The 20,125-nt window shown below is 44.2% G+C and overlaps 1 protein-coding gene across 1 annotated transcript in view; it reads right to left on the reverse strand.

Annotated features, from left to right (window-relative positions):
* Positions 1-20,125, reverse strand: part of LOC132781310 (transcription elongation factor SPT5) — a 45,534-nt gene that overhangs the window by 4,723 nt on the left and 20,686 nt on the right. Inside the window, exons 11-26 of the mRNA XM_067461068.1 lie at positions 20,010-20,099; positions 18,730-18,800; positions 17,335-17,440; positions 15,517-15,610; positions 15,023-15,159; positions 12,696-12,851; positions 10,429-10,575; positions 8,902-9,048; positions 8,125-8,250; positions 5,343-5,427; positions 5,125-5,229; positions 4,414-4,516; positions 4,009-4,136; positions 2,650-2,755; positions 2,397-2,555; positions 1,924-2,092 (exon numbers count right to left, since the gene is read on the reverse strand). Coding sequence (XP_067317169.1) covers positions 1,924-2,092; positions 2,397-2,555; positions 2,650-2,755; positions 4,009-4,136; positions 4,414-4,516; positions 5,125-5,229; positions 5,343-5,427; positions 8,125-8,250; positions 8,902-9,048; positions 10,429-10,575; positions 12,696-12,851; positions 15,023-15,159; positions 15,517-15,610; positions 17,335-17,440; positions 18,730-18,800; positions 20,010-20,099 — 1,929 coding nt within the window. The remainder of the gene's footprint in view (positions 1-1,923; positions 2,093-2,396; positions 2,556-2,649; positions 2,756-4,008; positions 4,137-4,413; positions 4,517-5,124; positions 5,230-5,342; positions 5,428-8,124; positions 8,251-8,901; positions 9,049-10,428; positions 10,576-12,695; positions 12,852-15,022; positions 15,160-15,516; positions 15,611-17,334; positions 17,441-18,729; positions 18,801-20,009; positions 20,100-20,125) is intronic.

The following is a 20,125-nucleotide window of genomic DNA, read 5'->3' on the forward strand; positions in this document are numbered from 1 at the left end:
ATCATTCTTGTTGCCATAATCTTGGTTTTTTTGACGTTTAGCTGCAACCCGGCTTTTGCGCTTTCTTCTTTCACCTTGATTAGAAGGCTCCTCAGCTCCTCCTCGCTTTCGGCCATCAGAGTGGTGTCATCTGCATATCTGAGGTTATTAATGTTTCTTCCAGCAATTTTCACCCCAGCTTTGCATTCATCACTGGAGTATATACAGTATATTAATTTAGGCATCAGTAGGTTCAATGTCCAACTCTGAGTGAACCATTATTCCAGGGGTCCTCAAACTACGGCCCACGAGCCACTTCCGGCCCACCAAGGGCACTTATCTGGCCCGCGGAGGAGCGCCCCCCCACCACACACACAGTGTGTGGAGCAGCTGCCCTTGGCTGGCTCGCGCTATCCGTCAGGCCCGATGGGCAGCGTGAGCCAGCCAAGGGCAGCCGCTCCGCGTGGCCTACTCACGCGTAAAGCACGAGGTGCTTTATGCACAAGTAGTCCGCGTGGTGCTGCTCTTCCCTTGGCAGGCTCATGCTGCCCATCGGGCCTGATGGGCAACGTGAGGCAGCCAAGGGCAGCTGCTCCTTGCTCCGATGGGCAGCGTGAGCCAGCCAAGGGAGACTGCCCCGGCGCTCCATGCAGTCATGCCGGCCACATGACCTTGGAGGTGTCTACGGACAACGCCGGCTCTTCAACTTATAAATGTAGATGAGCACCACACCCCAGAGTCAGACACGACTGGACTTCATGTCAGAGGAAAACCTTTAACTAGGAAAATTGTGGAAGATCCAGGGTGGGAGAAAGAACTCTTGTCTGTTGGAGGTAGGTATGAATGTTTCAATTGGCCACCTTGATTACCATTTCATAGCCTGACAGTTTTTAGAGAGAATCCTTTGTTGAGAGGTGATTAGCCGGCCCTGATTGTTTCTTGTCTGGAGTTCCCCTGTGTTTCAGTGTTGTTCTTTATTTACAGTTATAATTTTAGAGTTTTTTTAAATACTGGTAGCCAGATTTTGTTCAGACTAGAAATAGGAAGATTTCCCATTCTCTGCTCCTGGAATCACTGCCTAAAGAGGGCTAGAAAGAACCCATTCTAAGGGCCTTTACACACAGCAAAATAAGATATGTGCAAGGTGCAGAGGAATGGTTTAATTGATTTTTTTTTTAAAAAAACTATAGTCCGGCCCTTCAACGGTCTGAGGGACAGTGAACTGGCCCCCGGTTTAAAAATTTTGGGAACCCCTACATTATTCTAACCTTCTTCAATGTAAATATGCTTACATGTCCTCCAATAATAATAAATAGAGTAAAATAACAATAATGGAGTAAAATAATAAATGTAATAATAACAATACAGTAAAATAATAAATGTAACAATAACAATAATGGAGTAAAATAATAAATGTAATAATAACAATACAGGAAAAAATAAATACAACAATAACAATAATAGAGTAAAATAATAAATGTAATAATAACAACATCAATAAAATAATAAATGTAATAATAATCATAACAACAACAAAGTAAAATAATAAATAATATTGACTCGAGTATAAGCCGGGGGAGACTTTTTCACCCTTAAAAAAAGGACTGAAAAACTAGGCTTATACTCGAGCATATACAATATGTGGTTTTGTGCATGCATTGTAATGTATATTTTATTTTATTGGCTTTTTAAGTCTCTTTTGCTGTGTTTTTCAGTGTTTTCTTGAGTGATGGTCACTCGTTGGCCTGAGAGGTACCAAATTTGGTATCAATTCGTCCAGTGGTTTTTGAGTTACGTTGATCCCACAAACGAACATTACATTTTTATTTATATATATTTCTAGCAGGGAAGCATTGACCATCAGCTCCTCCTAAAGCTTTTACACGACCTGAGATTTGTTTTAAGTACTTTGTTTTTTTCAGAAGCAAAACTCTACTACATTACCTGGTATGCCATTGGCGACGGCGTCGGATGGTAACTGGCTGGCGAATGGGTGTTCTGGTAGCCCACGGGACTCGGCGCCACTTGATGGAAGCTCTGAGGGCTGGGACTCGGCTGGTAGGAGCCTTGAGGGGAAGGGACGGCGTATGGAGAAAACTGGTCCGTGTTATACCTGCCGCAAAAGAGAAGGAGGGAAACTCAAGGACTGCCATGTTTTCCTCAAAGTTAATACATTTTGCTCTTCTGAGATTTTGTGTTCCAGGCACGGGCCAACTTGAGGTGTTTTGGACTTCAACTCCCACAATTCCTGGCCTCAGGACCCTTCCTTTTCCCCCTCAGCCGCTTAAGCGGCTGAGGGGGAAAAGGAAGGGTCCTGAGGCCAGGAATTGTGGGAGTTGAAGTCCAAAACACCCCAAGTTGGCCCATGCCTGGACTTCATTCTCTGAAAGTCACTCTGAAAACAGACGTATACTCACATGGCCGGGGTGCCAGGGGTCTGAGGGTTGTAGGGAGGGTTGACCTGTGGGGAGGAAGGGTCCGGATAGCCCGGGGTCTGTGGGTTGGGGGTCCCTCCATAGCCCTGTGGTGAAGGGGTGGGTTCGTCGTCGAAGCCGTAGTCGAACTCTTCCTCCGCCCTGAAGGAGGCAACGAGGACAAAGAAATCAGTCAGCTTGGCCCTTTCACAGCGGCCTTGCTTTCCTCCCTCTTCCTCTGCCAAGCAGCACCAACCTCGAAGGCGTGTTGGGATTGTTGGGGTCCCAAGCCCCGCTCTGTGCCGGGGTCCGGCTGCCGTCGTGTAACGGGGTCTGGGAGCCGTAATGGGGGGTCCGGTTGCCTGAAAGAGATGCAAAAACACAATGGGATGCTTTAAGACAGACAGGACTAGGAAGACAGTTCCATCTTGTCTCCTGCGTCATCAGTTGGGAGCCCCTTCCCCAGCACCAATTGCTGCTCTGGGTCCAGAGTGAAGAGAGAGACTAGGAGGACAGTTCCATCTTGTCTCCTGTGCTAATAATATAATATAACATAATAATCTATATAAATAAAAATGCAAAGTTCGTTTGTGGGATTAACGTAACACAAAAAACACTGGACAAATTGACACCAAATTTGGACACTAGACTCCTAACAGACCGAGTGTAACCCCCCCCCCCCCAAAAAAAACAGCAGAAGGGATTTAAAAACCCCAAAAAGCTAAATGACGAAAAGCTAAATGACAATGCAGAAAAAAGGAAAGGAAGAGGGAGGGAAGGGAGGGGAGAAAGAAAGAAACAAGAAGAGAAAGAGGGAGGGAAAGAAAGAAAAAAGGCAAGAGAGAAGAAAGGAAGGAGAGAAAGAAATAGAAAAAAGGGGGGAAAGAAGGAAAGAGAAGAGGAAGGAAGGAGAGAAAGAGGGAGGAAAAGAAAAAGGGGGAAGGAAGGAAAGAGGTGGAGAAGGAAGAAAGGAGAGAAAGAAAGAAAGAAAGAAAGAAAGGAGAGAAAGAGGGGGGGCAAGAAAGAAGGAAAGAGAGAAGGAAGAGTGGAAGCAAAGGAAGGAAAGGAAAGAGAGGAAGAAATAGGAAAAGAAAAAGGGGGAAGGAAGGAAAGAGATAGAAGAGGAAGGAGAGAAAGAAAGAAAGAAAGAAAGAAAGAAAGAAAAAAGGGAAGTAAGGAAAGAAAGAGGGAGCGAAGGAAGGAGAGAAAGAGGGAGGAAAAGAAAAAGGAGGAAGGAAGGAAAGAGGTGGAGAAGGAAGAAAGGAGAGAAAGAAAGAAAGAAAGAAAGAAAGAAAGGAGAGAAAGAGGGAGGAAGAAGGAAGGAAAGAGAAAATGAAAGAAAAAAGGGAAGGAAGGAAAGAGGGAGGAAAGGAAGGAGAGAAAGAAAGGAGGAGAGAAAGAGGGAGGGAAGGTTGGCCACAGCAACACGTGGTGGCCACAGCTGGTAATATAATATATTGGATTTACATATTACTTGTAAGCCGCTGTAAGTCCCCTTCGGGGTGAGAAGGGAGGTATATAAATGTTGTAAACAAATAAACAAATGGACAAATTTGAGTTGTTTTGGTCTTCGACTCCCACAATTCCTAACAGCTGGTAGGATTCTATCACTCACCGTCATGGAGAGGAGTCTGGGAGCCATACATGGGAGTGCGAGACCCTGAGCCGTACATCGGGGTCTGGGAACCATACATCGGGGTCCGGCTGTGAGCGGAAGTCATGCCGCCTGGTCTCCGCGAACCACTATCAAAGGCAGGGGAGATGAAGTGCAAGTTACAATAGTCATGAGAGCATATTCCCATCTCTCTCTTTTCCAGAGAGATGATGTATACAAACACTCCCGCATAATGACCCATCACGAGATGTCTCCAAGCAAAGTGGAGACCCAGCTCCTGAGCATCAGTTATCTGCACTTCTAATGGCATTGAAGGGCATCCTAGGGTCAGCACAGAAGTATATAATGCACTTGTCTCTATCTGTAATCCTGTCCCCCCGTTGTATCATTCCCATCAGCTCTTACACTGTGGTGAGACGCTGCCGGTCAACGGAGATGGTCTGGCAGGTGGAGTGAAGCTCCACACGGGCAGTGGATTCCGTGGCATCTTTGACCACCCCAATGTAGCCTGGAAGAGAGACCTGAGTTCAGTTCAATCATCTGGAGTCTCTAAAGGGTCCCAATGGAACTTAAGAGGGTTTCCAGCCATGTTGGTTGTGGTTCAGGGAGCAGGAAAGTCAAGGCCAAGCCTGGACAAACTTTGGCCCTCTGGGTGTTCTGGACTTCAACTCCCACAATTCCTAACAGCCAGTAGGCTGTTAGGAATTGTGGGAGTTGAAGTCCAAAACACCTGGAGGGCCAAAGTTTGTGCATGTCTGACTCTAGACCAGCGGTTCTCAACCAGCTGGGCCATTTTCTGGGGGTCGCAAAGGTGCCTTGGTTGGCCCCGCCCCCTCCGCCTCCTCAAAATGGCTGCCAGCCCCTTTGCCAGGGAAACAGCCAGGCTTTCTAAGTCAGCTCCTCCACCTTGCGCGAGGCCTCCCTCGCACTCCTGCCGACTGGCAAGGGCGCGAAGCAGACGAGGGCCCTTCGCGCAAGGCCGAAAATAATTTTATGGTTGGGGGTCACCACAACACAAGGAAGCATATTATGGGTCATGGTGTTAGAAAAGTTGAGAACCACTGCTCTAGACCATTCAGGGAACGTTGATACCTGTCTCAAATGGGGGCGGCTTACCTTTGTAGGGCCCTTGGGAGATCCGCACGGTCTGCCCAATGAGGTCATTGTCCCTGCGGCCACGTCCTCGGCTCATGCCGCCACCCCCAAAGCCGCCAGGTTGCCCTGAGGAAGAGAAGGACAAGTACGCTTGAGCGAAGCCCTGGGAAGGTGTCATCCCCTTGCACTATGGTGCATGCAGTTCGTTGCCACCTCACATTTGTTCCTCGCTGACTCACCTCCAGCACTGGGGTGCATGGGACTGTTGATGCGGGGACTCATGGGGGCAAAGCCGCCAATGGTGAAATTGGTGACATCCCGAGGCTGCGGGAGAGGGAAAAAGAACGAGAGACTTAGAAACCTTGCAAAAATTATTTATGTATGTATTTATTATTTACTAGCTGTACCTGCTATGGCCAATCTTCCCTCCCTCTTTCTCTCCTTTTCCTCCTTCCTTCGCTCCCTCTTTCCTTCCCTTTTCTTCTTTCCTTCTCTCCTTTCTACCTTTTTCCTTCCTCCTCTTTTCTTTTCCTTCTCTTTCTCTCCTTTCTTCCTTCTCTATCTCTTTTCCTTCTTCCTTTGATCCCTTTCCTTTTTTCTTTCCTTCTCTCCTTCCTTCCTTCTCTACCCTTCTTTTCTTTCCCCTTTTCTTTTCCTCTTTCTCTCCTTCCTTTCTTTTCTACCTCTTTCCTTCCTTCCTTCTCTGTTTGCTTCCATCCTTCCTTGTCTTTCCTTCCTTCCCTCCCTCTTTCTCTTTCTTCCTTCTCTACCTCTTTCCCTTCTTCCTTTGATTCCTCTTTCCTTTTTTTCCCTTTCCTTCTCTCCTTTTTTCCTTCTCTATCCCTTTTCTTTTCCTCTTTCTCTCCTTTCTTCCTTCTCTACCTCTTTCCTTCCTTCTCTGTTTGCTTCCATCCTTCCTTCTGTCTTTCCTTCCTTCCCTCTCTCTTTCTCTTTCTTCCTTCTCTACCTCTTTCCCTTCTTCCTTCACTCCCCCTTTCCTTTTTTCTTTCCTTCTCTCCTTCCTTCCTTTTCTACCCCTTTTCTTCCCCTTTTCTTTTCCTTTCTCTACCTCTTTCCCTTCTTCTTTTGATCCCTCTTTCCTTTTTTTCTTTCCTTCTCTCCTTTTTTCCTTCTCTACCCCTTTTCTTTTCCTCTTTCTCTTTCTTCCTTCTCTACCTCTTTCCTTCCTTCCTTTGATGTTTGCTTCCATCCTTCCTTCTGTCTTTCCTTCCTTCCCTCCCTCTTTCTCTTCCTTCCTTCTCTACCTCTTTCCCTTCTTCCTTCGCTCCCCCTTTCCTTTTTTCTTTCCCTCTCTCCTTCCTTCCTTCTCTACCCATTTCTTTCCTTCCCCTTTTCTTTTCCTCTTTCTCTTCTTTCTTCCTTCTCTACCTCTTTCCCTTCTTCCTTCGCTCCCCCTTTCCTTTTTTCTTTCCTTCTCTCCAACCTTCCTTCTCTATCCTCCCCCTTTACTTTTTCTTTTCTCCTTTCTTCCTTCTCTACCTCTTTCCCTTCTTCCTTAGCTCCCCCTTTCCTTTCTTCTTTCCTTCTCTACCCCTTTCTTTTCTTCCCCCTTTTCTTTTCCTCTTTCTCTTCTTTCTCTCTTCTCTACCTCTTTCCTTCCTTCCTTCGCTCTTTGCTTCCATGCTTCTTCCTTCCTTCCTTCTTTCTTTCTCCCCTTCCTTCCTTTTTTCTGTATTGTCATTTAGCTTTTTGGGGTTTTTTGGTCCTTTCCACTGCTTTTTTGCAGGATTTTATGAGTAATAGTCCCTTGTTGGTGTGTTAGGTGTGTAGTGTCCAAATTTGGTGTCGATTCGTCAAGTGGGTTTTGAGTTATGTTAATCCCACAAACGAACATTACATTTTTATTTATATAGATACCTCATTCTTCTCACCACGAAGGGGACTCAGAGCAGCTTACAGAATACACACATATGCCTCCAACAATTCCTCCTCTGTACACGAGGCAGGGCACAATGGACAAGCATACAGATGTGGAGTTGTCTGTTCTGCTCCACAGTCACACAAGGTATGGAATTCTTTTAGGTAATGCCATTTTGCCAGGTTGCCTTTGGATCTGCCCACTCCGCTTCTGAGTCTATTCGGGGACTTCCAGGTTGCCCATTCTTGGTTTGCCCCTGGAGGAAGACCCCCATGAGGCAGGGGGGGGGGCATCCAGTTGGGATTCCCTGGTTTGGCTGCCCAGAGGGATACCCTTGCTGTTGCTGGAGGGATGCCAAGAGGAGTAGTAGTTCTCATAAAGCTTTTCCTTGATTTCAGTCTATTGGGAGGAGGCTGGTAGCCATGTAGTGAGTGGCTTTCACAGGGTTCAACCTTATTTCTCTCACATTTAGCAGCAACTTCCCATTACACATCTGGAGTAAAGACTTCCTGTATATATTTCAGATTTCAATATTTATGTCAACAATATGTAGTATGATTTTACACAGGATTTGTGCATTAGAACAGTAAAGACAAATATCACTTAAATAAAAGAAATATTAGGTAAAGGTTGTCCCCTGACCTTAAGTCCAGTGATGTATGACTCTGAGGTGTGGTGCTCATCTCCATTTCTAAGCTGAAGAGCTGGCGTTGTCCATAGACACCTCCAAGGTCATGTGACCGGCATGACTGCATGGAGTGCCGTTACCTTCCCGCCGGAGCGGTACCTATTGATCTACTCACATTTGCATGTTTTCGAACTGCTAGGTTGGCAGAAGCTAGGGCCGACAGCGGAAGCTCATGCCGCTCCCCAGAATTGAACCTGCGACCTTTCGGTCAACAAGTTGAGCAGCTCAGCGCTTTAACCCACTGTGCCACTGAGGGCCCCATAAAAAATATTAAATAACAAAATAAAATAAGATAAAACCACTATATTAATCTTGGAATGTACTATTGCATGACATTATTTCCTTGAAAGCCTTAATGGACTCCTTCACCTGCCTCTGAATAAAGCACTCTGTCTCAATAACCCATTTTTATGACTCTTCTTAATGATCAAAGGGAAGGCAGATCCCTCCTTACCTTTGAGCCTCCAGCCAGGACCAAATGGCGCGCGTTGCACACAAACATGCCCCCGTTTTCCACCAGCTTCTTGCAATGGAGGAAGGCGAAGCCTTTGAAGAGATGCCGGATCTCCCCCTCTCGGCCCTGGAAAGACCAGGAAGAAGCAGAAAGAAAGTCAGATGTTGTCATGAACCCCTTTGAAACTTCAAACTGACAGCAGGGCCTTAAGCCAGAGCCATCTATTGGTATTGAAGGTCGAGAATAAAGGGCTGGAAAATGATAACAAACAATGCCAATAGTAATGGGCTAGCAAAAGGGGTTTTTGTTGAGGTTTTTTTGGTCGTGTGAGGAGCGACTTGAGAAACTGCAAGTCACTTCTGGTGTGAGAGAACTGGCCATCTGCAAGGACGTTGCCCAGGGGATGCCCAGATGCAAAAGGGTGATAGCTAGGTAATAGAGCTTGGAAACAGAGTAGTAAAGGGGTTTGTGAAAGGGGATTTGCCTATGGATATTTACAATGCTCTTGCGTGCAAAGATCAGAAATAGCTTTCTTTCCATTCTGTAATGATCAGGAGTAAAGGAATCTGTTTCCAAACTACTTTGTGAGTGCATTTCATCCCAAGGATCTGCAGTTTAGGACAGTTTGGTAGCTCCTCCACAGGGCAAATGACATATATGAGGTATTTTTAAAAGGCAGCTCAGCAGGAGAGCATTTCTATCTTTGTCACGCAATCTCTCAATGAAACTTCAACTTGTGCGCAAACTCAGTATATTCTCAGAGACCCAGCCCCTCACCGAGTGCGGCCCGTCAATGACTTTCACGATGTCCTTCACGTGGATGTTGTTCTGCTCGGAGTCCGAGGCCACGGCGAATCGGTTGTCTTTCTTCCGGTTCACAGCTTGGTGCCTGACCGTCACCACTTTGCCGTACATGTTGAGGACCTGCAGGCAAGAGGAAGTAGCTCAATCAGGGAAGGGAGGAGGAAACTATTGCTACTAGAGGTTTGCAATAGTTTTTTTTTCCTAAGCAACAGGGAGGATCAGAACCTTTCCTGTTACAGCTGTCACAGGTTAATTGGATGTGTTATCTGCTTCAGCATATAACAAGGCACTAGGTTTGCAAGCTTCAAGCTTTGTGTTTGGCTTAGCTTGATGGCTTGTTTCAGCTGAAGGAACCTTTGACTGTTGCTGGGAGTGGTTATGCAGCATCCTGACGCTGAAGCTATTTGGAGTGCCAAGGAAACTGCTTGTTTATGGCAAGATAAGGACATTCTACTGATAACTAAGTAGAGAGGCTGTATAATAATAATAATCTATATAAATAAAAATGTAATGTTAGTTTGTGGGCTTAACATAACTCAAAAACCACTGGACGAATTGACACCAAATTTGGACACAAGAAACTTAACAACCCAATGTATGTCCTTCACTCAAAAAATTGATTTTGTCATTTGGAAGTTGTAGTTGCTAGGATTTATAGTTCACCTACAATCAAGGAATATTCTGAGCCCCACCAATGATGGAACCAAACTTGGCGCACAGTTCTCCCATGACCAACAGAAAATACTGGAAGGGTTTGGTGGGCAGTGTCCTTTGGTTTTGGAGTTGTAGTTCACCTACATTCAGAGATCACTGTGGACTCAAACAATGATGGATCTGGACCAAACTCTACATGAATACTCAATATGCCCAAATGTGAACACTGCTGGAGTTTGGGCAAAATAGAATCTTGACATTTGGGAATTGTAGTTGCTGCGATTTATAGTTTACCTAAAATCGCAGAGTATTCTGAACCTAACCAACGATAGAATTGGGCCAAACCTCCCACAAAGAACCCCCATGTGGGCCACAGCAACGCGTGGCAGGGGACAGCTAGTAGTAGTAGTAGTAATAATAATAATAATAATAATAATAATTTTATTTATAATCCACCACCATCTCCCCAAGGGCGGCTAACATGAGGCCAAGCCCAAAAATAATACAACATAATTAGACACAAAAACAGAAAAATACATCATAACAAAATATATAAAATAACAAATAAAATGAACAGTATAAAATAGGATAGTAAAATCAAATACAAAGGGCGGGCCATATGTATGAGATAAAATGTTAAAAAGTTAAAAACCCTGGGTGAGACAGGAATAAAAAGTGTATTTGTGAGAGAGGAAGCCCAAAAAGGTTCCTCTCTATTATTTTGCCTTTATTTTGCCTTTACTGCAGGAGATGAAAGGCATCCACAACCAAGGTGGCAGAGTGCAAGAGGGGGACTCTGAGATGCCCAAATCTTCCAGCCAAACAGCAAAAGGCAGTGGCACTAACCTGGAAGGTCTCCCGTTCTAGCCGGACGATGATGCCGACAGTCTGGTGGTCCAGCTGCACCAGCTCCCCCCACTCATGCTGCCCGCCTGCGTCCACACCGGAAGCCGTCTCTGAGCAGAGCTGAAGGTCCCGGGGCAGGACTTTGAGCTGCAGGAGGGAAAGATGGCAACTGAGACTGAGAAAGCACTTTTGGATTCGGATCAGGAACATCAACAATATAAACCATCTTGTCTCCTGCATATGCCATCAGTTGAGGACCCCTCCCCCCAGCACCAACTGCCGTTCTGGGCGGAGTGAAGGGGGGGGGGCAGGGGACACTTCCACCTTGTCTCCTGTGCTATTCTAATAATATAATATAATATAACATAATATAATATATATTGTATATACATATAAGGCGTTGACGTGCTGGCTGATACCCAAACAAGGGACATCTCCAGCTCATCCTCTGTTTGGGTATCAGCCAGCACGTCAACGACTTAAATCAAGAAATAGTTTTCTAAGATCTACAGAGACACTCGCTGGAACACCTCAGCAAGCGAGAGTCTAAAAGTGGCAGGCTCAAACCCAGAACCTCAACCAATGGCTGAGACCAAATGAGAGACTCCCCACTGGGCACACAGAAGACTGGGCGACTTGGAAGGCGCTGAACAGACTGCACTCTCTCACCACGAGATGCAGAGCCAACCTTGAGAAATGGGGCCACAAAGTGGAATCCACGACATGCGGTCTGGAGAAGAGCAAACCACTGACCACCTGCTGCAATGCAACCTGAGCCCTGCCACATGCACAAGGGAGGACCTCCTTGCGGCAACACCAGAGGCACTCCAAGGGGGCAGATACTGGTCAAAGGACATCTAATCAACTACCAAGCTTGCAAACTTTGTGTTCTGTTTGTTTGTTTGTTAAAAAATGTAATACAACTGTCTGGTTGCTCCTGACACGATGAATAAATAAACGTAATGCAATATAATACTACTACTACTACTAATAATAATAATAATAATATATTATAATTATATATTTATAGTACATGTAATATTACTAATAATATTGCAGTATAATAATATAGTACAGTATAGAAATATTGTACTATGCTAATAATATATTGTATGCATATATACCTTGTAAGCCGCTCTGAGTCCCCTTCAGGGTGAGAAGGGTGGCATATAAATGTCATAAATAAACAAAACCCTATTGTCTCCTGGATATGCCATCAGCTGGAGACCCCTCCCCCAAGCACCAACGTCGCTCTGGGCCAGAGTGAAGAGAGGGGGAGCCAGGGGACAGTTCCACCTTGTCTCCTGTGCTATTCTAATAATATAATATAATATATTGTATGTACATATAATATTTATAATATTATAATGTAATGCAAAATAATAATATGACATTATAATTATATATTTATATTACATGTAATATTACTAATAATATTGCAATATAGTGGTATGGTACAATATAGCAATGTTTAATGCTGATATTGTACTATGCTAATAATATAATATAGTGTATGTAATATATACCTGTAAGCTGCTCTGAGTCCCCTTTGGGGTGAGAAGGGCAGCATATAAACCTCGTAAATAAATAAATAAACAAAGGATGGGAGACATCCAAGGGTATCAGAATCTATAGTCCAGGCATGGGCCACCTTGGGCCCTCCAGGTGTTTTGGACTTCAACTCCCACAATTCCTAACAGCCTACCGGCTGTTAGGAATTGTGGGAGTTGAAGTCCAAAACATCTGGAGGGCCCAAGGTGGCCCATGCTTGGGTTAGAGCTTCCAGATCATAAATCATGAGTCTGAGCCTGTCTCAACAGAGTTGGAATGGGAGTAGATCTTAAGACAGAAGGAACACAATAATAGGGTAAAAAAGAGATCAAGGCCTTGGTTCAACACAAGACTCAAACTGTCCCAAACTCTGAAGTAATTATGTAATTACATTGTTGTTGTTTATTATTTGTGTTTTTCGGTTTTAATTTATGTAATTATTGTTTGGGCTTGGCCTCATGTAAGCCGTTCCGAGTCCCTATCAGGGAGATGGTGGCGGGGTATAAATAAAGTTTATTATTATTATTTATTAAGTTTCTGCAGCAATCATTGCAAAACAGTACTGCTCCACAGGAAAATGTTTACTCTTTGACCAGAATGGCAAAACATGACAGCTTTTCTGCTCCTCGCTCCACATCAAGTGCCTGAATGATTCCACATAAAAGGACCACTATTAGGTCATGCCATTCGAGTCCCTTCTCATCCCTCGCACTCACCTCATGCATCGTGAGGTCAGAGAAGAGAATGACGAAGTTTTCCTCCACGCGCACAATGAGTCCCGTGTCGCCTTCAAAGCGCCCCGCGATCACCTTCACGTGGTCCCCCATCCGGAAGTATTTGCGCAATTCCTGGGCCGGGAACTCCAACATGTCCTGGAGAGAAAGGCCCGCCATGTTTATCAAGAGGAATCTAGTACCCAGATCAAGGGAAGTCACAGCCCCACTCTCTTCTGTTTTGGCCAGGTCCCACCTGGAGTAGGACTATATCCTGGGTACCGTATATCCTCGAGTATAAGCTGACCCGGATATAAGTTAAGGCACCTAATTTTACCACAAAAAACTGGGAAAACATATTCACTTGAGTCTAAGCCGAGGGTGGGAAATGCAGCAGCTACTGGTCAATTTCAAAATAAATATAGACACTAATAAAATTACATTAATTGAGGCATCAATAGGTTAAATGTTTTTGATTATTTACATAAACTGTAATATAAGATAAGACTCTCCAACTCTGATTAAACTATTATTTTAATACTTTTATTAGAATATTATTATCATACTTTTGCCTATAGATTTTATAACTGGTATATCATAAAAATTCATAAAATTGTCCTGTCCTCTCCCTACTAGTCTTCCATACTTGTAAATGACATTTCTGCAGACTGAGTTTAAAAGCTTTTTGACTGTGTTACATAGATGTATTGTTTTAATTTGATGCTTCTCAATTTTACTCTTTTTTGTTGAGATTTTAGAATGTTATTATTGCAATTAATTTCACTTTCTACATGTAGTGCCTTGAAATCTTCTTTAATATTAAGCATTTTTTAAAAAAAAGACGATTATGGCTTTTAAAACCAATTACTTTGTTTCACAAATGTTTTTTCTTATAGATTAAAACTATAGTCAAATAAAAAAAACATTATTCTAATACACTTCAATCTAAATGAGGCTACATATCCTTCCAATAATAATAAAGAGAGTAAAATAATAAATGTAATAACAACAATAATGATGTTATTTTACTCTATTATTACTGTGCTGTCACGCGCTGGGCCTGTGAAAGAGTCTGTAGACAGGACGTGTTTTCTGAATGCCCAACGGGACGCCAGGGGTGCCTCGGCTGAGAGGCCTTTCAGATTTCCCCACACAAAGTTCTTTTAAAAACTTAGAAAGTTCAAAAAAGTTTTTATTGTTGCTTAAATCTTCAATAAATCAAAGAAATACTTCAAGGCTTTGAATCAACTGGTGGCTTGCTTAAATCTTGTCCACAAGGGACAGGCAACTTTCTTCATAAACTGTTCCTTCCTTATACAAGGGAAATCCTTCACCTCTCCCTGGGCAATCTGACTTAAGTTCTGGTGGCGTGTGCCCCTACACCCGGTCCAAATTGCGTTATGGCTGCTGCGAGTGGTCTTTACCATACAGAGTCCTTTAGTAGAATTCCAAGCGGAAAGAAGGCTTTCAATTCCCAGCGAATGCTGGCTGTAAAACTGTGGAGCTGTATTTCTCCAACTAAGAGTTGGCTGTAGAGTTGTGGAACTAAATTCCCCAACAAAGGCTATGCTGTAGTTCTCTGTAGAGCTGTGGGACTGGATCTCCCCAGCAAAGCTGTAAAAGACGAAGCTTTCTACAGGTGGAACTGATTCACGTCCTGTACGAAAGGCTTCTCTGTGTGAACTGAACTAGAGGTCCCCTTTTTCCCTCCTTAACCCAGAAAAAGGGGCGGAACTAAAGAACATAATGATAACTGATGGGTCATTGGCCCTATGATTGCAAACCAAGGGAAGCCACCTTATTGCAAAATGCATGGAACTTTGGAATACATGCTAACACTCAATAGAAAGGAAAAGAAGTTGGAGCTCCTGGTACAGCCGTACCCACACAATTACTGTTAGATTTCCATTACTTTATCATTATTGTTGTTATTATTACATTTAGTATTTTACTCTGTTTATTATTACTGGATGGAAACATAAGCACATTTACAATTCAACTCTATGACTCTACAGAAGTCCTTAAACGGAGGCTGGATGGCCATCTGTCCAGAGGGATCGGATAGTGTCTTCCTGAATGGCAGAACAGGGCCCTATTTTGGGCCCTGGATGGTCCTTTAGGGTCTCTTCCAACTCTAGGATTCTATGACTGGACTATTGTTGGTAGAGTGGCAGAAATAGAAGGGGAAAATCTCCCTCTACATGGCAGCCCACAGTTTCCCCTCAACACTGGGATATCTTTCAAGAGGAAACATAAAGGATACGACAGGACAGGATAAGAAAGGAAGGCACAATGTTGTCCTGAGACCCAGGTAGCCCCCAAAACCATACCTTGAGGTCTTCATGCTTTGGCATGATGGTGATTTTGTTCCCATCCACACTCAGGATCTTGCCCTGCAGGTTGATCAACTCCCCTTCGCACACCTCCACGTTGTCACCGGGCTGGAAGTTGTGTTCCCGTTCCTTTCCTAAAGCAGACACAAGAGAAGCCCAGCATGAATGGTGTTTAATCTGCTTAAAACAGATTTTAAATGGCCTTAATTAACAACAAGAACACCAACACAAAATCCATCATATGTATCTCATTTGCTGTGACATACTGTGCTTTTGTATCAGAATAATAATAATAATAATAATAACAACAACAAAACAAGAACAACACTTTATTTATATTCCGCCCTTCTCACCCCGAAGGGGACTCAGGGCGGATCACAGTACACGGCAAACATTCAGTGCCAAGAAAATCAAACAAGCAAAGCCAGTACCATATGAGTGCCACCATCCCCAGCTCTCTACCCATATTGCCACCATCCCCAGCTCTCTACCTGTGCTTTCGGTCACCACCTCCAAGTCAATGCCTTCTGGTTGGTCCTCAAATTTTTCCAGCTCAGACAGAGTGGGCTTCACTCCTTCCGTGATCTGATGAGCAGAAAACAAAGCGAAACAAAACAAAAATACATCCATGTGGCAGTTGGAAGATGCTCTCAGTTACTGAACGAGCACAATGCCAAGCGTGTCTTTCCTTCTGTAGACCAGGCATCTAATATTTGCCTGCCTCAGGGGAGCATGGTTGCTCCATCAATGTTTAACATTTACACAAATGACCAGTCACTGCCAGAAGGAACAGAAAGTTTCACCTATGCTGATCCATCACTGCCATCACTGCCCAAGCAGAGAGCTTTGAAATGGTTGAACAGAAGCTCTCTGAAGCTTTAGGTGCTCTTGCTGTCTACTACAGGGAAAACCAGCTGATTCCTAATACATCTAAACTGCAGACGTGTGCTTTCCATCTTAAGAACAGACAAGCATCTCGAGCTCTGAGGATGACCCGGGAAGGAATCCCACTGGAGCATTGCATCACGCCCAAATATTCGGGAGTTACCTTGGACTGTGCTCTGACTTACAAGAAGCACTGCTTGACAATCAAGCAAAAAGTGGGTGCTAGAAATAATATCATATGAAAGCTGATTGGCTCAACCTGGGGATCACAACCAGACACAGTGAAGGCATCTGCCCTGGTGCTTTGCTACTTTGCTGCTGAGTATGCATGCCCAGTGTGGAATACATCTTACCACATTAAAACATGCCGCATTGTCCCAGGATGCCTACACCCTAAACCACTGGAGAAATTATACTGTTAATTATATTATACCGGTATTAAATCACCTGACATCCGCTCAGAAGTAGCACCCAACAATGAAAGGACCAAGGCTGTGACATCTCTGGCGCAACCACTGTTTGGTTATCAGCCAGTATGACAACGTCTTAAATCAAAAAAGCTTCCTAAGATCTACAGAGATCTATCAGCTGTTAGGAATTGTGGGAGTTGAAGTCCAAAACACTCAGAGAGCCTCTGGTCATTTCTGGTCACATGCCCAGTGTGGAACATATCTCACCATGCTAAAACAGTGGATGTGGCTCTTAATGAGACATGCCACATTATCATGGGGTGTCTGCGCCCTACACCACTGGAGAAATTACACTGTTTGACAGGTATTGCATCACCTAATATCCGCCGGGAAGCAGCAGCCAATAGTGAAAGGACCAAGGCTGTGACATCTCCAGCGCATCCACTGTTCGGATATCAGTCCGAATGCCAATGCCTTAAATCAAAAAATAGCTTCCTAAGATCTACAGAGGTAGTTGCAGGAACACCTCAGCAAGCGAGAGTCCCAAAGTGGCAGGCTCAAACCCAGAACCTCAATCAGTGGTTGAGACTAAACTCCCTCCTGGGCACACAGAAGATGGGGCAACTTGGAAGGTGATTAACAGACCACTCTGGCACCAGAAGAAGCAGAGCCAACCTTAAGAAATGGGGCCACAAAGTGGAGTTCACGCCATGCGAGTGTGGAGAAGAGCAAACCACAGACCACCTACTACAACGCAGTTTGAGCCCTGTCACATGCACAAGGGAGGACCTTCTTACAGCCATAACCAGAGGCAATCCAAGTGGGCAGCTTCTGGTCAAAGGACATTTAGCATCATGCCAAGTTTTTAACTTTGTTTGTGTTTTTAAATACATTGCAACTGCACCCTCAATTTGCTTTTGACACGATAAATAAAATCTAATATTTGCGGTGTTTTCCACAACAGCAACAATGTTCTTCTCCTCAAACCAAACCCGCAGGTTTTCCGATCCTTACCACTGCAGACATGGCAAAGCTCTTGAAGAGGAACCCTTTCCGGCTGTAACGGTTGCCTTCAAAGATGAGGAAGTCCCCATCGGAGGCCACATCGCCACCCAAAGACCTGGAACGCAAACAAGAGGAACACCTGAGCAAGAAGGTCTTTCTTACTGTATTGTCAAGGCTTTCATGGCTGGAATCACTGGGTTGTTGTAGGTTTTTTCGGGCTATATGGCCATGTTCTAGAGGCATTCTCTCCTGACGTTTCGCCTGCATTTATGGCAAGCATCCTCAGAGGTAGTGAGGTCTGTTGGAATTAGGAAAAAGGGTTTATATATCTGTGGAATGACCAGGGTGGGACAAAGGACTCTTGTCTGCTGGAACGAAGTGTGAATGTTTCAACTGACCACCTTGATTACCATTTGATGGCCAGGCAGTGCCATCAAATGCTAATTTAATCACCTCTCAACAAAAGATTGCCCCAGGCACTGCCAGGCCACCAAATGCTAATCAAGGTGGTCAATTGAAACATTCACACATAGCTCCAGGAGACAAGAGTTCTTTGTCCCACCCTGGTCATTTCACAGATATATAAACCCTTTTTCCTAGTTCCAACAGACCTCACTATCTCTGAGGATGCTTGCCATAGATGCAGGTGAAACATCAGGAGAGAATGCCTCTAGAACATGGCCATATAGCCTGGAAAAACCTACAACCCAGTCTTTCTCGTTACAGGAAGCAGAGGTCTGGGGCCCTTTCCACATAGCTGAACAAAATCCCACATGATTTGCTTTGAACTGGAATATATGGTAGTGTGGAATTCATATAACCCAGTTCTAAGTAGATATTGTAGTATTTTCTGCCTTGATATTCTGGGTTATATGGCTGTGCGGAAGGGCCCTGGGAGACCTGCTGTCTCATGTCAAAGAAGGTGAGATCTTGAAGGTTCAGGAGCAAATTCAAGCCATGTTTGAGTTGGATAAAGCCATCTTGCAACAGTTTCCCTACTGCGCAGAACCTGTTGCCACAATTCCTCAAGCAATTCACTTTATTATGATCAAAGCATAATGAGAAAAAATACAAAAGCAACAGAAAATCACAGCAAAACAAAAATTAGCTCCAAGGTACAAGAATGCCAGGGACATACACATAAAGTGGCTGTTCAGCTTCTAATTCAAGAGCAAATAATATTTTTTACTAAGATCAAGCCAAACTGTAATGGTATCTGGACAACTTGCTCCCAGTGCAACATATAAAACTGCAGCTTTCAACACAGAGAAAAATCTGAAAGAAGAATGGAGGTATAAAAAAGTTTGCAGATTTGCCCAGGATGTCTCCCAACATAAAACGTATACATGAGGAATGCAAATCTTTGTAATACAGCAAAACACAATCTCACTATTGGACTCTCACCGGATCTTTTCAGCATCAAAGAGCCTCTGAGGGGGACGTTTGAACTTCTTCCGTTTGGCAAACCAGTCTTTCTGCAACGAAAAAGGGAAGATGAAGCATAGTGGGCAACGGAGCCAGGAGCCCTGCTGCATCTTCGTCATAGTGGAGGCTCCTTCTTTGGAGGTGTGATGTTTTGGCCTAAGATATTGTCCCTCCTCTGTTCATTTCCTTGTTTTGGCCTCTCTTTGGCTGGACTGTTCCATTTGTGCCGAGTTGTAGGGGTGAAGCTTAAAATCCCCGCAGAGGCCTGGCTCTGATGGTTTAGCCCTGCTGCCTCAAGAGCTTGTTGGAAAGGTTTCCCCTCCACTCTTTCTGGGGCAGAGCTTTGAGAGAAAGGGCCAGAAATAGTCTGGGATTTGGCTTGGCAATCGAAAACAGGTATCCTAAAGCACGTACATACCTCATAGCCTTGTACATACCTTATAGATATTTATAGCAGTACATACTATAGCTTAGTGTTTACCACCTAGTCAGCATAGAGAGTATTTATTTATTTACAGTATTTATATTCCACCCTTCTCACCCCGCAGGGGACTCAGGGTGGATTACAACGTACACATACATGGCAAACACTCAATGCCATAAACCAAGGGTTCTCAAACTTTTTAAACAGAGGGCCAGGTCACAGTCCCTCAAACTGTTGGAGGGCCGGATTATAATTTGAAAAAAAAAACATGAATGAATTCCTATGCACACTGCACATATCTTGTTTGCAGTGCAAAAAACACTTAAAACAATACAATAATTAAAATGAAGAACAATTTTAACAGACATAAATTTATTAGTATTTCAATGGGATGTGCGGGCCTGCTTTTGGCTGATACGATAGGATTGTTGTTGTTGTTGTGTGCTTTCAAGTCATTTCAGACTTAGGTTGACCATGAGCGAGGGCCGGGTAAATGACCTTGGAGGGCCATATCCAGCCCCAGGCCTTAGTTTGAGGGCCCCTGTTCTATGGCTTCCAGAAATATCTCACCTTGCCAGGGACAGATTATTTAAGAGAGGATTTAGGGAATGCATCAGTCTCTAAAATACTACAAAGCAGAGTCAGCTGGAAGCTGCACTGTGCAAACAGCTGCTATAAAACCTAAACAAACCGAAGAGTCAGATGAAGCAGCTTTTCCTTTCTGAAACTGTCCAGTTTGAGGCAACCAACCAGAAAAGCCATAGAGGTAAAATAAAGGCGCCAACAAAACCATTACAAAAGAAACACTGTCTTTTAGTCAAGCTTGCCAACTAACCAGGCTCATGCGGGCTTTGATGCGGTCAAAATCGATGCGTGGAATCATCTTCAGAGAGATCTGGTTCTGACTTGGCTCCACATAATCCACCTAAGGGAAAGGAGAGGGAATCAAAG

Source organism: Anolis sagrei, chromosome X, assembly GCF_037176765.1.
Source record: "Anolis sagrei isolate rAnoSag1 chromosome X, rAnoSag1.mat, whole genome shotgun sequence".
NCBI lineage: Eukaryota > Metazoa > Chordata > Lepidosauria > Squamata > Dactyloidae > Anolis > Anolis sagrei.